Source organism: Heterodontus francisci, chromosome 10 (genome assembly GCF_036365525.1).
Source record: "Heterodontus francisci isolate sHetFra1 chromosome 10, sHetFra1.hap1, whole genome shotgun sequence".
Classification (NCBI taxonomy): Eukaryota; Metazoa; Chordata; class Chondrichthyes; order Heterodontiformes; family Heterodontidae; genus Heterodontus; species Heterodontus francisci.
In genome coordinates this window covers 74,129,538-74,143,070 of record NC_090380.1, presented here as the reverse complement: position 1 = coordinate 74,143,070, position 13,533 = coordinate 74,129,538, and the positions used below count along the sequence as shown (strand labels likewise).

At 41.9% G+C, this 13,533-nt stretch overlaps 1 protein-coding gene across 2 annotated transcripts in view; it reads left to right on the top strand.

Annotated features, from left to right (window-relative positions):
* Window positions 1–4,226, top strand: part of LOC137374533 (uncharacterized) — a 57,354-nt gene extending 53,128 nt beyond the window's left edge. For both annotated transcript variants that reach the window (XM_068040762.1, XM_068040761.1), the window contains exons 12-13: window positions 2,398–2,645; window positions 3,711–4,226. In XM_068040762.1, coding sequence (XP_067896863.1) covers window positions 2,398–2,645; window positions 3,711–3,773 — 311 coding nt within the window. In that variant the 3' untranslated portion in view covers window positions 3,774–4,226. The remainder of the gene's footprint in view (window positions 1–2,397; window positions 2,646–3,710) is intronic.
* Window positions 4,227–13,533: the final 9,307 nt, after the last annotated feature.

Sequence of the window (13,533 nt, the reverse complement as noted above, 5' to 3'; positions counted from 1 at the left end):
AGAATAAAATTCCCCCCATAGGATTGTTGTTCTATAACAATAAAGGTGTTTATACATATAGGTGATAATAGTGCTACTGATTTACAGTAACTGAATCAGTCAAATTCCATTTTAACAAAGTGGTATTCTGTGATTTATTTTCCTGGTGTTTTGGGAATTCGGGCCCAGAACTGTGTCCATTATTCTGTGAAAACTGTATATGAGTTCTTACACTTTATGTACATTCCTTTAGTTAGTTATTTAATTTTTAGCCTGTACCTGTTTAAAAGCTGTGAATACTCGCAAGATAGTATGTAAGAGAAGCAGTTGGAGGTAGAAAATTGGGTTAAGAATTTCCAGTGAGTTCTCCCCAATTTCCCACTAAAACTTTGACAAAAGAACATAAAAACCTTGGGGAAACAACCATTTTTAGCCATTTATGCTGGTTTACTTGGGTTTCCGTGACTCTTTCATCGACGTTAAAGTAGACAAGCGGGAGTAACCCCGTGGAAATTCACCCCCTCCTCCATGTGTAGTCTTTAGGTGAAGCAGGGTGACAGGGCAGGGGATAATTCATTCAGGGCATTCACATATAATTTAGTCCCCATTTTAAAATCATAGGCCCCGATATTTTTGAGGTAGGAGGTAGGAGGGAAGGCTGCTGGAGGGGTTAATTTCGCATTCGGGGAAACGAGAAGAACAGGTTTCCCTCAGGTCCTGCTGCATTTAACAGCAGGATCCCATTAACAGTTTTTTTGTCTACGTTTTCTGGCTGCAGCCATATAAATTGGGAGGCTGGAAGCTGTCGGGAAGGTAAGCCTTCAGCACCAGGTTGTATCTGAGGAATGGAGTGGAAGGAGGGAGGGATTGGAAAGCCTGTGAGAGGGGTGGGGGGGAGATCGGAGGCCGATGTCAGGGGTGATCGGAGGCCGATATCAGGGGAGATCGTGGCTTGGGGGAGGTTGGTGGTGGTGATCACATTGTGGGAAGGATTGCCAATTATGAGGATCGACGGCGGGGGTAGCAAGTTAGTTTGGGTGGCCTGGAGGAAACACTCCTGCTTCTCCTGGCCTACAAGCAGTTCTGAAAAGGCATGTACCTGCTGGATCCAGTAGTCCTCACCTTCTTTCAACTGCTGGGTTTCCCGAAGCCCAGGAGACCTGGTCAACCGTTGTTAAATATAAAATGGAGGTAAAATTTGAGGCGTGAAGTCTCATTAAATTATTTAAATGAGCAACATGCTCCTGGGAGCACATTGGTCATATACCAAACCTCCTCCCAAGCCACCAATTCCCGACCGTCCCCTTCCTGCCTCTGTTAAAACCAAAATGGGCGGGTTCAAGGCAGGTTGGGTTCAGCTTTCAGATTTTAAGCATTTTAACATCCTGCGTGACCCAAACCCAACTGTTTCTGGTGGTTAGAATTCCGCCGCATACCTTCTGTCCTTATTTTTATATATCACTTTGATTTTAAATTGTTATTGATAGCTAAATAGCAAATGTTACTGCAATTTGTGAAGCAGAGAAGTACAGTTGGTTGGACCATAGGAGTTTCTGCATGGGTTGAGAGACTGAGTCACGAAACAAGTGCTACAGGCAGGAGGGTGAAATTACTTTGTGACACATTTCCTAGGCAGTCTCCATTATAAATGTGTACATGTGAATTTCTACTGGAAGTGTATATAGGAAACGATTTTTGATATATTACTGTAATTGTAAAATGTTGATGTAGAAATGTGCCAAAAATGTGACAACAGTAAGCAAGGTTTTTTTCTGGACAGAATCTGTTGTGCAGAGCTAAAATTATTTAATGAGATATAAAGAGATATTATGCATTTAAGAAAATTGATGCAATATCTGGTAAGATTATTCTTTTGTTTAAAAAGAGGAATATTTTGAGCACAAATACTTCCCCTTACACTGGCCTTTCCATTTAAATCTCTCACTTCTTATTTGGACGGAATCTGTAGGATAGATCTCCACAGGCTGGAAAATTTATTCATTCACTCTACCAAAACTAACAACAGTAATCCCAGCCTATTCACTAATAAAACTCCAAGGGTTACCAGAAAAACAAACTGAAAACCTAATTTCTTTGGCAATAATGAAAACATCTCCTTGAGTTTTTTCCCAAAAATACATAATCCTGAAGCAGGCAGGCAGAAAAAGTGAACAACTATCACTCTCGCTTTAGTTACATACACCAAAAATAGACGTTAACTTTTCCTTACACACCCCACGTAGTTGGCATATTTACTTTTTTGAAAGTAAACTGTGCTCCCAATCCAGAATCCTGTTCATGCACAGCACAGATCAAAGAATTAAGCACAGAGGTCAGCAGTAGCAGTCTGCACATTCTCATGTTTTCTGGCTAAGGTGGACATTCATTAGTCAATAACTCATGTTTGTTTCTGATCAGATTGGGTACACCAGAACTATAGTAAACTTGTGCAGAAAATGGGGGAAGGTGTTCACAAACCTGTGGTTGATAAGCTTTTTGAGAAGTGTCTGAATGAAGAGGAAGTAAACAACATTTCATCCCAAAGAACATGCCAAGAAAAGAACCGGGAATTGCTGAGACTAATGCTTGACAAAGGTGAAGATACCTGCAGAATGTTCCTTGCCATTTTCTGTAACAAAGATTCTTCCAATGAAATGGCTCGAAAGGTAAGTCAAGTAACAAAAGCTAAATATAGTGAACAGTTTTTGTAATTGTGGTTATTTACTTCAATTCTATCACAAACCCAACTGAAAGACAGGTAATGGGTGTTTTATTGACTTATGAGCACTGTATAATTCAATAACTGGGACTTCATTATTCCAAGAGCATATGGGATAAATTTTAAGACTGTCCATTCTCTGCTCGGCAAGAGCATGGATTGAAGAATCAGGTATTGCAGTAAATGTACTCAAGCAGCCGTTATCCTGATTTTCGAGTGATTGAAATAAATTTTTCTTCCATTTCTGAATCAGACAATATGGAGTGAGGTTTCATGGTAGCAGACATAATTACTTCAATCTCTACAGATTCAACATAGACATTTTATGTTAGCAAGATCCTAGTGCTTGCTGTCTTGATATGAATCTTTCATTGAAATTCAATTTCTCTAGAAGGTCTTCATAGCCCACTTTTAGACTTGGTTGCCAATCAGTTATTAGAGATGCCATCACTGTGAAGTGAAATAACAAAATAAAACTGGTGTCAATTCTCACAAAGTGTATTCTGCTTACATAACTAACAACAAAGTGGCCTATTTCATGTCACAGCTACTATGGGAACATTACTGTGTCTATGAATCTGACTCCTTTGAGTGGTTGCAATCACATGAACATCACAAGTTGCACCTGAAACCTCCGTTCGCATATCTGTCACAAGCAACTACAGTCAACGAACAGTTAATTGTTTGACTAAACTAAAAGTAAGCTACATGTAATTAACTAAAACATTCTGTGATTGAACATATATAACCAACCAGTTTTTACCAGAGTAGTTAATTATACTTTCCACAAGCAGAAAAATATTGAATAATGCCAAACTTGATAAAACACGATTAGCTACAAGGTTGTCACAGACAGTGAATTTACAATTAAATCTTTCAGCTAAAATGTACAGTTAAAATTTTCAAATTCAGTGTTGCATCTCCAGTGTTAAAACAAATAACGCCTTTGCAACTCATTGCGGAACTTACATATGTCACAGGTTGTCAAATCATTATTTTTCCTTTACTACAGGCTCTAACTGAATTAAGGCTCAGATTTACCACAGAAGAAATGGATTCTTCTTCAAGTCCGTAACCCTTGGAATTCAGACTTGTTGATTTGGAATTTATTAGTGACTCAGTACAATCGATGAATTGGGAACTAAACAGAATTTTTTATATATTGCATACAATTGCATTCATTCATGCTTGAAAGCTTTTATTAAATAAAGTGGGAAAGTAATAATTTTGCCCCAAATTGAATTACACTGATGCTCTGAAAATTTTTTAATAAAATGCATTTCTATAAGTGGGTACAGGAATATGAAAGAGGAAGGAAGATTGCACAACTTTAACATTGTAAATTTATGGCAATTAACGTGTGATTTTACCCTTCCTCTAAAATACTTTCAGCCAGCAGCAATGCAGTCAAATTCTGCATTTCTGATGCTTTATATATTTGTATAAATATTTTCATGTTTGATATTCCTGCATAATATCACAATTTGAGTTAAATTTAATTTTTTTTAATGACAATTATTTTTTCCAGTCTTGTAATTTTATTTTTGCAATAAAAGCTAATAATCTGTAATATATTTTATCGGTGTTCAGTGTATTACTCATTTCTGTTTAGCATGTGAAACTGATTTATGAGAAACATATTTCTCAATGCTAAATAGTTGCGAAATGGTGAAGAGACATTTAGCTGAACCTAGGTCTGCTAGTGCAACTTGATATATGGCAATGGCACTAGATATTGGATGATTATTGTAAAATGGATTATAATGCAACTGGATGGCAGAGTGAGTAAGCATATCGGGGGTAAATCTTCAACTTTGGCCAGGATGGGAAACTGGTGGTAGTAGATTGACTGCCTGTCATACACCCCGCACAACTTGAAGTCAATAGAAAGGGAAATCTAATGGGCTGTATTACAGTGACCGATTCACAACGCTGGGTTTACCATCTACGGATGAAAGTTAAATTCTAACCCTTAGGTTTGAAAGCAGCCCAGAATGCTGGGTGAAAGATTCTCTCTGTCCTGGCTATAAGTCTCCTTACAAAAACTGAATTTGGGGACTTTCAGCCCAGTCCCTTGTGAGTACAAGTCCAGAACACAAACTATGCATAATTCAGCAAAATATGCAACCAAATTTATAGTTTTGCTTGAAGGGACCACAATTATATCCAGTTTATAAAATGGGAGATGCACAGTGATATCCTTGGGAGTCCCTGTTCTGTTATTTCAGATTGTTGGGACAGAGTAAAAGACCTTTGCTTTTTATGCAACAATGCTGTAACAGATTTGTTGCTGAGGCAGGTATCAAAGCCCTGATTTGTTGAAGTTCATTTGGCAGCACTAAGCCTTGCTGGTGTTGAGTGTGTGTCAAAAAGTTGAGCCCCCGACCTCATAGGTTCAATTTACAGCCTGTCCAATTTTCCAACACACAGTTTTGGATGGAATAATGAGTCAATGCTATTGGCAAACAAAAGCCACGTTAAAGATATCAGTTAAATCTTATATCACATGCAGACTTCCATAAGTTCAGCCAACGCTCTCCCCCAAGTGCATACCTTGTCCACAAAATGTGGACACTGGTCAGGGAAACGGGCCTGATCTGCTTTGGAGTGTTTCTTAAAGCAAGGTTGCTGTTGTTTCATTTGAATGTTGAAGTCTTTTTTTTGCGAGTGTATATTTCTCTGCATTTGTACTGAACATTTTGCACACTTCTATTTCCCTCTTTTGCTGAAACCATGAGCATTTTAACTATAACTGCTGCAATATAAATTGCAGCTAACCAATATCTTAGGATGGGAATCCATTTGATTGAGAGTAACTCAGTTGGGTGGGTGAGTGGGTAGGGGTAAGGGGTATGTTCGTTGTCATTGATATTTAAGGAGCTGCGTTTACATGCCACCATAACTTAACTTAGATGGTGTTATGACTGAGGTGGGAGGAGTGCACTATCAATTCAGTCCCACTTCTCCACAGGTCACAACACATCAATAAATTTTCCCACTTACCGAAATAGCCAATCAGATACTCTATTTGTCCCCAGAATAAAGCACACCAACCAGGTTTCTTTTCTAAGCAACAAAATTATCCATTTATTGTAACACAAAGTGTTAACTAATAATGAAGTATATTCACGAATTAAAATATTAAGGCCCTGTATTATTTATTTCCTACTCCTCACACGCATTCATCCAAAAACCGCTTAACCGGGAAAAAGGGATTTTTGTTTACAGCTGTTTCAAAGGAAATCAAAAATGACTTAGACTGCAAAGATCTGGAAGAAAGTTCTTTGTTTTGGGTGAGGTGTCCCAAAGTTGAATAGTTGGATGCCACTCGGAGTCTTTCCAGGCAAGGTTGATAAACAGTCTGTTTGGGTAGATGTTCAGAGAAATTCAACTACAGAAGGCTTCATGTAGGTCTTCCATCATGTATCAGCAACAAGGATCTTCTTAGGTCTTACACATTTGATGCAAAGTCCTTTTTTTAAAGATGCAAGATTTCTGCAACAATTCAGGACTTATTAAAACACAGGAGGCAACAGTACAGCTTGATGCAGCAATTCTTCACAGACAGGAGGCAATAAGAATCTGCCACATTGGGATACAGTGTTCCCTCTCAAGTGATGCAGAATTCCTTTTTAAAAAGAAATGTGGGCAGGTTTTCTCCTCTCCAGGCAGACACAGCAACTGACTTTCAACAGTTCAAATAGAAACAAACTTTTCCAGAAACAGATCACATGGCCATCATAAACCACTCCTCTGTCATTTGCTTGTAAATATCTGTCCCTTCAAGTCAGAAAACAACCCCCTTGTTGGGTTCTTTGCAAACAGGTTTTTTTCCCAGTAACTGTTTACACTCTCAGGTCAAACTCAGTTCCAAACGTTTTTGAAAAAAACAACAAAGTTCAGCCATCTCCAGATGATTCAATGTAACTGAAATCCTTTTCAGTTTTTAAAAATATAGATTCTCAAGTCTTAACAAAAAAAATGGAAATTGTTGTGACAATGGGAAAGCTGACTTCAGAAACAGTGATCAAGCAACGTTGCCTGCTGCAGCCTGATTCACTGATAACTTCAAGCACTGGGACAGCTCTTCCCTAATCACTGAGGCATTAAGCTCCTGTGCAGCAATATCCATTGAGGCCATCGGTCAGATAAATCAGTCTGTAGAAATTAATCCATTCCTCCGTAAATAACTGCCATGTTTGTCAGGGGAAAAGGCATTAAAGTCCACCAGTGGAAAGAATTGCTGACTGGAGGAGGCGCAAAATGTTTCCCACCTGGCAGACTTTCCTAGAGTTTGGACATTATAGATGAAACACATATGGCCAGCAGAATTCCACAGGTTTCCACTCCATAAATGCTTAGGTGTTTTCAGACACCAGGAATACGAGCCTGCACCTTATCCAATGTGTTCCATGACACCTTCATTTTGGAATTGAGAGAATAGGGCTATATTTCAAAGCAGTCATACAGCACAAAAGGAGACCATTCGACCCATCATGCTTGTGTTTGTCACCAGTCTATGTCATCCTCAATTCTGCTGCTATCCTCCTCATTATTTACAATGTTGCCTAGTTTTGTATCATCTGTGAAATTGCATTCACTTCAATTCATTTATATATAAGAAAAGCAATGTTCTTCATATTGATCCCTGGGCAAACCCCACTGCGGGCATTTTTCTGTCAGAAAAGTATCCATTCATCACTATTCTCTCCTCCTATCCCTTAATCATTTACGCACCCCAGTTACCAGCATCCTTTTAATTGCACCTGCTTCAATTTCCTGACAAGGTTTGTTACGCATTTTGTAAATTCATATAAACAACATCTACAGCATTACCTTCATCCACCCTCTCTTTTACTTCCTCAGGGAACTCAATCAGGTTACTCTGACACAATTTTCCTTTAACAAATCTATGCTGGCTATACAGTATTAAGAAATCATAGAAAATTTATGGTGCAGAAGGAGGGCATTTGGCCTATCATGTCTTTGCTGGCTGAAGAACAGCTATGCAGTTTAATCCTACTTTCCAGCTCTTGGTGCGTAGCCTTGTAGGTTGTGGCACTTCAAGTGCGTATCCAAATACTTTTTAAATATGATGAGGGCTTCTGCCTCCAGTCCACCACCACCCTCTGGGTGAAAAAAGCTGTCCTCAACTCCCCTCTAATCCTGCTACCAACAGATTTAAATCTATGCCCCCTGGTTATTGATCTCTCTGTGAAGGGAAATAGGTTCTTCCTATTCACTCTATCTAGGCCCTTCATAATTTTATACACCTTAATTAAATCTCCCCCAAAGAAAAGATCAAGGGTACAATTCTAAAGGGGTGCAGCAGCAGAGGGACCTGGGTCTATATGTGCATAAGTCATTGAGGGTGGCAGGACAGGTTCAAAGAGAGGTTAATAAAGTATACAGTATCCTAGCCTCTATTAATAGGGACATAGAGTACAAAAGCAAGGAAGTTATGTTGAACTTGTATAAGACACTAGTTCGGCCTCAGCTGGAGTATTGCGTCCAGTTCTGGGCACCACACTTTAGCAAAGATGTGAGGGCATTGGAGAGAGTGCAGAAAAGATTCACAAGAATGGTTCCAGGGATGAGGAACTTCAGTTATGAAGATAGATTGGAGAAGTTGGGACTGTTTTCTTCGGAGAAGAGAAGTCTGAGAGGAGATTTGATATAGGTATTCAAAATCATGAGAAGTCTGGACAGAGTAGCTAGAGAGAAACTGTTCCCACTTGTGAAAGGATTGAGAATGAGAGGGCACAAATTTAAAGTGATTGGCAAAAGAAGCAAAAGCGACATGAGGAAAACTTCTTCAGACAGCAAGTGGTTAAGGTCTAGAATACACTGCCTGAGAGTGTGGTGCAGGCAGGTTCAATCGAGGCATTCAAAAGGGAGTTAGACTATTTTCTGAAAACAAAGAATGTGCAGGGTTATGGGGAGAAGGCAGGGGAAAGGCAGTAGGTGAATTGCGCATTTGGAGAGCTGGCGCGGACACGATGGGCTGAATGGTCTCCTTCTGTGCTGCAATAATTCTGTGATTCTGTGAAATCAACCCCAGCCTATCCAAACTTTCATCATAGCTGAGATTCTCCAGTTCTGGCAACATCCTCGTAAATCTCCTCTGTACCCTCTGTAGTGCGATCACATCCTTCCTGTAATGTGGTGACTAGCACTGTACATAGTACTGTAAGCTGTGGCCTAACTAGTGTTTTACACAGTTATAGCATAACCTCCCTGCTCTTATATTCTATGGCTTGTTTAATAAAGGAAAATGAGCTCTATGCCTCCTTAACCACCTTATCTACCTATCCTGCTACCTTCAGGGATCTGTGGACATATACTCCAAGATCTCTCTGTTCCTCTACTCTTCTCAGTATCCTACCATTTACTGTGTATTCCCTTGTCTTGTTTGCCCTCCCCAATGCATCAACTCACACTTAAGGATTGAATTCCATTTGCCACTTTTCTGCCTATCTGACCAGCTCATTGATATCTCCCTGCAGCACAGCGTTCTTCCTCACTATCACCCACCTGGCCAATTGTTGTATCATCTGCAAACTTTTTAATCATGCCCCTACATTTAAGCCTAATCATTGATACATACCACAAAAAGCAAGGGACTTAGTACTGAGCCCTGCAGAAACTCACTGGAAACAGCCTTCCAGTCCCCAAAACACCCATCGACCATTCCCCTTTTCTTCCAGCCTCTGAGGCAATTTTGAACAAAGAACAAAGAAAATTACAGCACAGGAACAGGCCCTTCGGCCCTCCAAGCCTACACCGATCCAAATCCTCTATCTAAACCTGTCGCCTATTTTCTAAGGGTCTGTATCTCTTTACTTCCTGCCCATTCATGTAACTGTCGAGATACATCTTAAAAGACGCTATCGTGCCCGCGTCTACCACCTCCGCTGGCAACGCGTTCCATGCACCCACCACCCTCTGCGTAAAGAACTTTCCACGCATATCCCCCCTAAACTTTTCCCCTTTCACTTTGAACTCGTGTCCCCTTGTAATTGAATCCCCCACTCTGGGAAAAAGCTTCTTGCTATCCACCCTGTCTATACCTCTCATGATTTTGTACGCCTCAATCTGGTCCCCCCTCAACCTCCGTCTTTCTAATGAAAATAATCCTAATCTACTCAACCTCTCTTCCTAGCTAGCGCCCTCCATACCAGGCAACATCCTGGTGAACCTCCTCTGCACCCTCTCCAAAGCATCCACATCCTTTTGGTAATGTGGCGACCAGAACTGCACGCAGTATTCCAAATGTGGCCGAACCAAAGTCCTATACAACTGTAACATGACCTGCCAACTCTTGTACTCAATACCCCGTCCGATGAAGGAAAGCATGCCGTATGCCTTCTTGACCACTCTATTGACCTGCGTTGCCACCTTCAGGGAACAATGGACCTGAACACCCAAATCTCTCTGTACATGAATTTTCCCCAGGACTTTTCCATTTACTGTATAGTTCACTCTTGAATTGGATCTTCCAAAATGCATCACCTCGCATTTGCCCTGATTGAACTCCATCTGCCATTTCTCTGCCCAACTCTCCAGTCTATCTATATTCTGCTGTATTCTCTGACAGTCCCCTTCACCATCTGCTACTCCACCAATCTTAGTGTCGTCTGCAAACTTGCTAATCAGACCACCTATACTTTCCTCCAAATCATTTATGTATATCACAAACAACAGTGGTCCCAGCACGGATCCCTGTGGAACACCACTGGTCACACGTCTCCATTTTGAGAAACTCCCTTCCACTGCTACTCTCTGTCTCCTGTTGCCCAGCCAGTTCTTTATCCATCTAGCTAGTACACCTTGGACCCCATGCGCCTTCACTTTCTCCATCAGCCTACCATGGGGAACCTTATCAAACGCCTTACTGAAGTCCATGTATATGACATCTACAACCCTTCCCTCATCAATCAACTTTGTCACTTCCTCAAAGAATTCTCTTAATTTGGTAAGACATGACCTTCCCTGCACAAAACCATGTTGCCTATCACTGATAAGCCCATTTTCTTCCAAATGGGAATAGATCCTATCCCTCAGTATCTTCTCCAGCAGCTTCCCTACCACTGACGTCAGGCTCACCGGTCTATAATTACCTGGATTATCCTTGCTACCCTTCTTAAACAAGGGGACAACATTAGCAATTCTCCAGTCCTCCGGGACCTCACCCGTGTTTAAGGATGTTGCAAAGATATCTGTTAAGGCCCCAGCTAATTCCACTCTCGCTTCCCACAGTAACCTGGGATAGATCCCATCCGGACTTGGGGACTTGTCCACCTTAATGCCTTTTAGAATACCCAACACTTCCTCCCTCCTTATGCCGACTTGACCTAGAGCAATCAAACATCTACCCCTAACCTCAACATCCGTCATGTCCCTCTCCTCGGTGAATACCGATGCAAAGTACTCGTTTAGAATCTCACCCATTTTCTCTGACTCCACGCATAACTTTCCTCCTTTGTCCTTGAGTGGGCCAATCCTTTCTCTAGTTACCCTCTTGCTCCTTATATATGAATAAAAGGCTTTGGGATTTTCCTTAACCCTGTTTGCTAAAGATATTTCATGACCCCTTTTAGCCCTCTTAATTCCTCGTTTCAGATTGCGCCTACAATCCCGATATTCTTTCAAAGCTTCGTCTTTCTTCAGCCGCCTAGACCTTATGTATGCTTCCTTTTTCCTCTTAGCTAGTCTCACAATTTCACTTGTCATCCATGGTTCCCTAATCTTGCCATTTCTATCCCTCATTTTCACAGGAACATGTCTCTCCTGCACGCTAATCAACCTCTCTTTAAAAGCCTCCCACATATCAAATGTGGATTTACCTTCAAACAGCTGCTCCCAATCTACATTCCCCAGCTCCTGCCGAATTTTGGTATAGTTGGCCTTCCCCCAATTTAGCACTCTTCCTTTAGGACCACTCTCGTCTTTGTCCATGAGTATTCTAAAACTTACGGAATTGTGATCACTATTCCCAAAGTAGTCCCCTACTGAAACGTCAACCACCTGGCCCGGCTCATTCCCCAACACCAGGTCGAGTATGGCCTCTTCCCGAGTTGGACTATTTACATACTGCTCTAGAAAACCCTCCTGGATGCTCCTTACAAATTCTGCTCCATCTAGACCTCTAACACAAAGTGAATCCCAGTCAATGTTGGGAAAATTAAAATCTCCTATCACCACCACCCTGTTGCTCCTACATCTTTCCAGAATCTGTTTACATATTTGTACCTCTATCTCACGCTCGCTGTTGGGAGGCCTGTAGTACAGCCCCAACATTGTTACCGCACCCTTCCTATTTCTGAGTTCTGCCCATATTGCCTCACAGCTCGAGTCCTCCATAGTGCCTTCCTTCAGCACAGCTCTGATATCCTCTTTGACCAGTAATGCAACTCCTCCACCCCTTTTACCTCCCTCTCTATCCCACATGAAGCATCGATATCCTGGGATATTTAGTTGCCAATCATGCCCTTCCCTTAACCAAGTCTCAGTAATAGCAATAACATCATACTCCCAGGTACTAATCCAAGCCCTAAGTTCATCTGCCTTACCTACTACACCTTGCATTAAAACAAATGCACCTCAGACCACCAGTCCCTTTGCTTTCATCATCTGCTCCCTGCCTACTCTTTCCCTTAGTCACGCTGACTTCATTATCTAGTTCCTTACAGGCTTTAGTTACTACCTCCTCACTGTCCACTGACCTCCTCATTTGGTTCCCAACCCCCTGCCACATTAGTTTAAACCCTCCCCAACAGCGTTAGCAAAAGCACCCCCAAGGACATTGGTTCCAGTCCGGCCCAGGTGTAGACCGTCCAATTTGTCATAGTCCCACCTCCCCCAGAACCGGTCCCAATGTCCCAAAAATCTGAACCCCTCCCTCCTGCACCATCTCTCAAGCCACACATTCATCCTGACTATTCTTCCATTTCTACTCTATCACGTGGCACTGGTAGCAATCCTGAGATTACTCCCTCTGAGGTCCTACATTTTAACTTGGCTCCTAACTCCCTAAATTCTGCTTGTAGGACCTCATCCCGTTTTTTACCTATATCATTGGTGCCTATGTGCACAACGACAACTGGCTGTTCACCCTCCCCCTTCAGAATGTTCTGCAGCTGATCTGAGACATCCCTGACCCGTGCACCTGGGAGGCAACATACCATTCGGGAGTCTCGTTTTCAACCACTGAACCGCCTATCTACCCCCCTTACAATTGAATCCCCTATGACTATAGCCCTTCCACTCTTTTTCCTGCCCTTCTGAACAGCAGAGCCAGCCACGGTGCCATGAACCTGGCTACTGCTGCCTTCCCCTGGTGAGCCATCTCCCTCAACAGTATCCAAAACGGTATACCTGTTGTGGAGGGAGATGACCGCAGGGGACACCTGCGCTGCCTTTCTGCTCTTTCTCTGCCTTTTGGTCACCCATTCCCTTTCTCCCTCAGCAATCCTAATCTGCGGTGTGACCAATTCGCTAAACGTGCTATCCACGACCTCCTCAGCATCGCGGATGCTCCAAAGTGAGTCCATCCGCAGCTCCAGAGCCATCATGTGGTCTAACAAGAGCTGCAGCTGGACACAATACCTGCACGTGAAGGAGTCAGGGACATCAGCCGTGTCCCTGAGCTCCCACATTGAGCAAGAGGAGCATGTCACGGGTCTGAGATCTCCTGCCATTTTTAATCTTAAGCTTAAACTTAGTTAAATGAAAAAGGAACGAAAAGTTTTTAACCAATCACACGGTAAAAAAAAAGAGAAATAGAAAAAGCCTTACCTTATCTACACACCACCGAGTCCTTTTTTTTTGCTTCG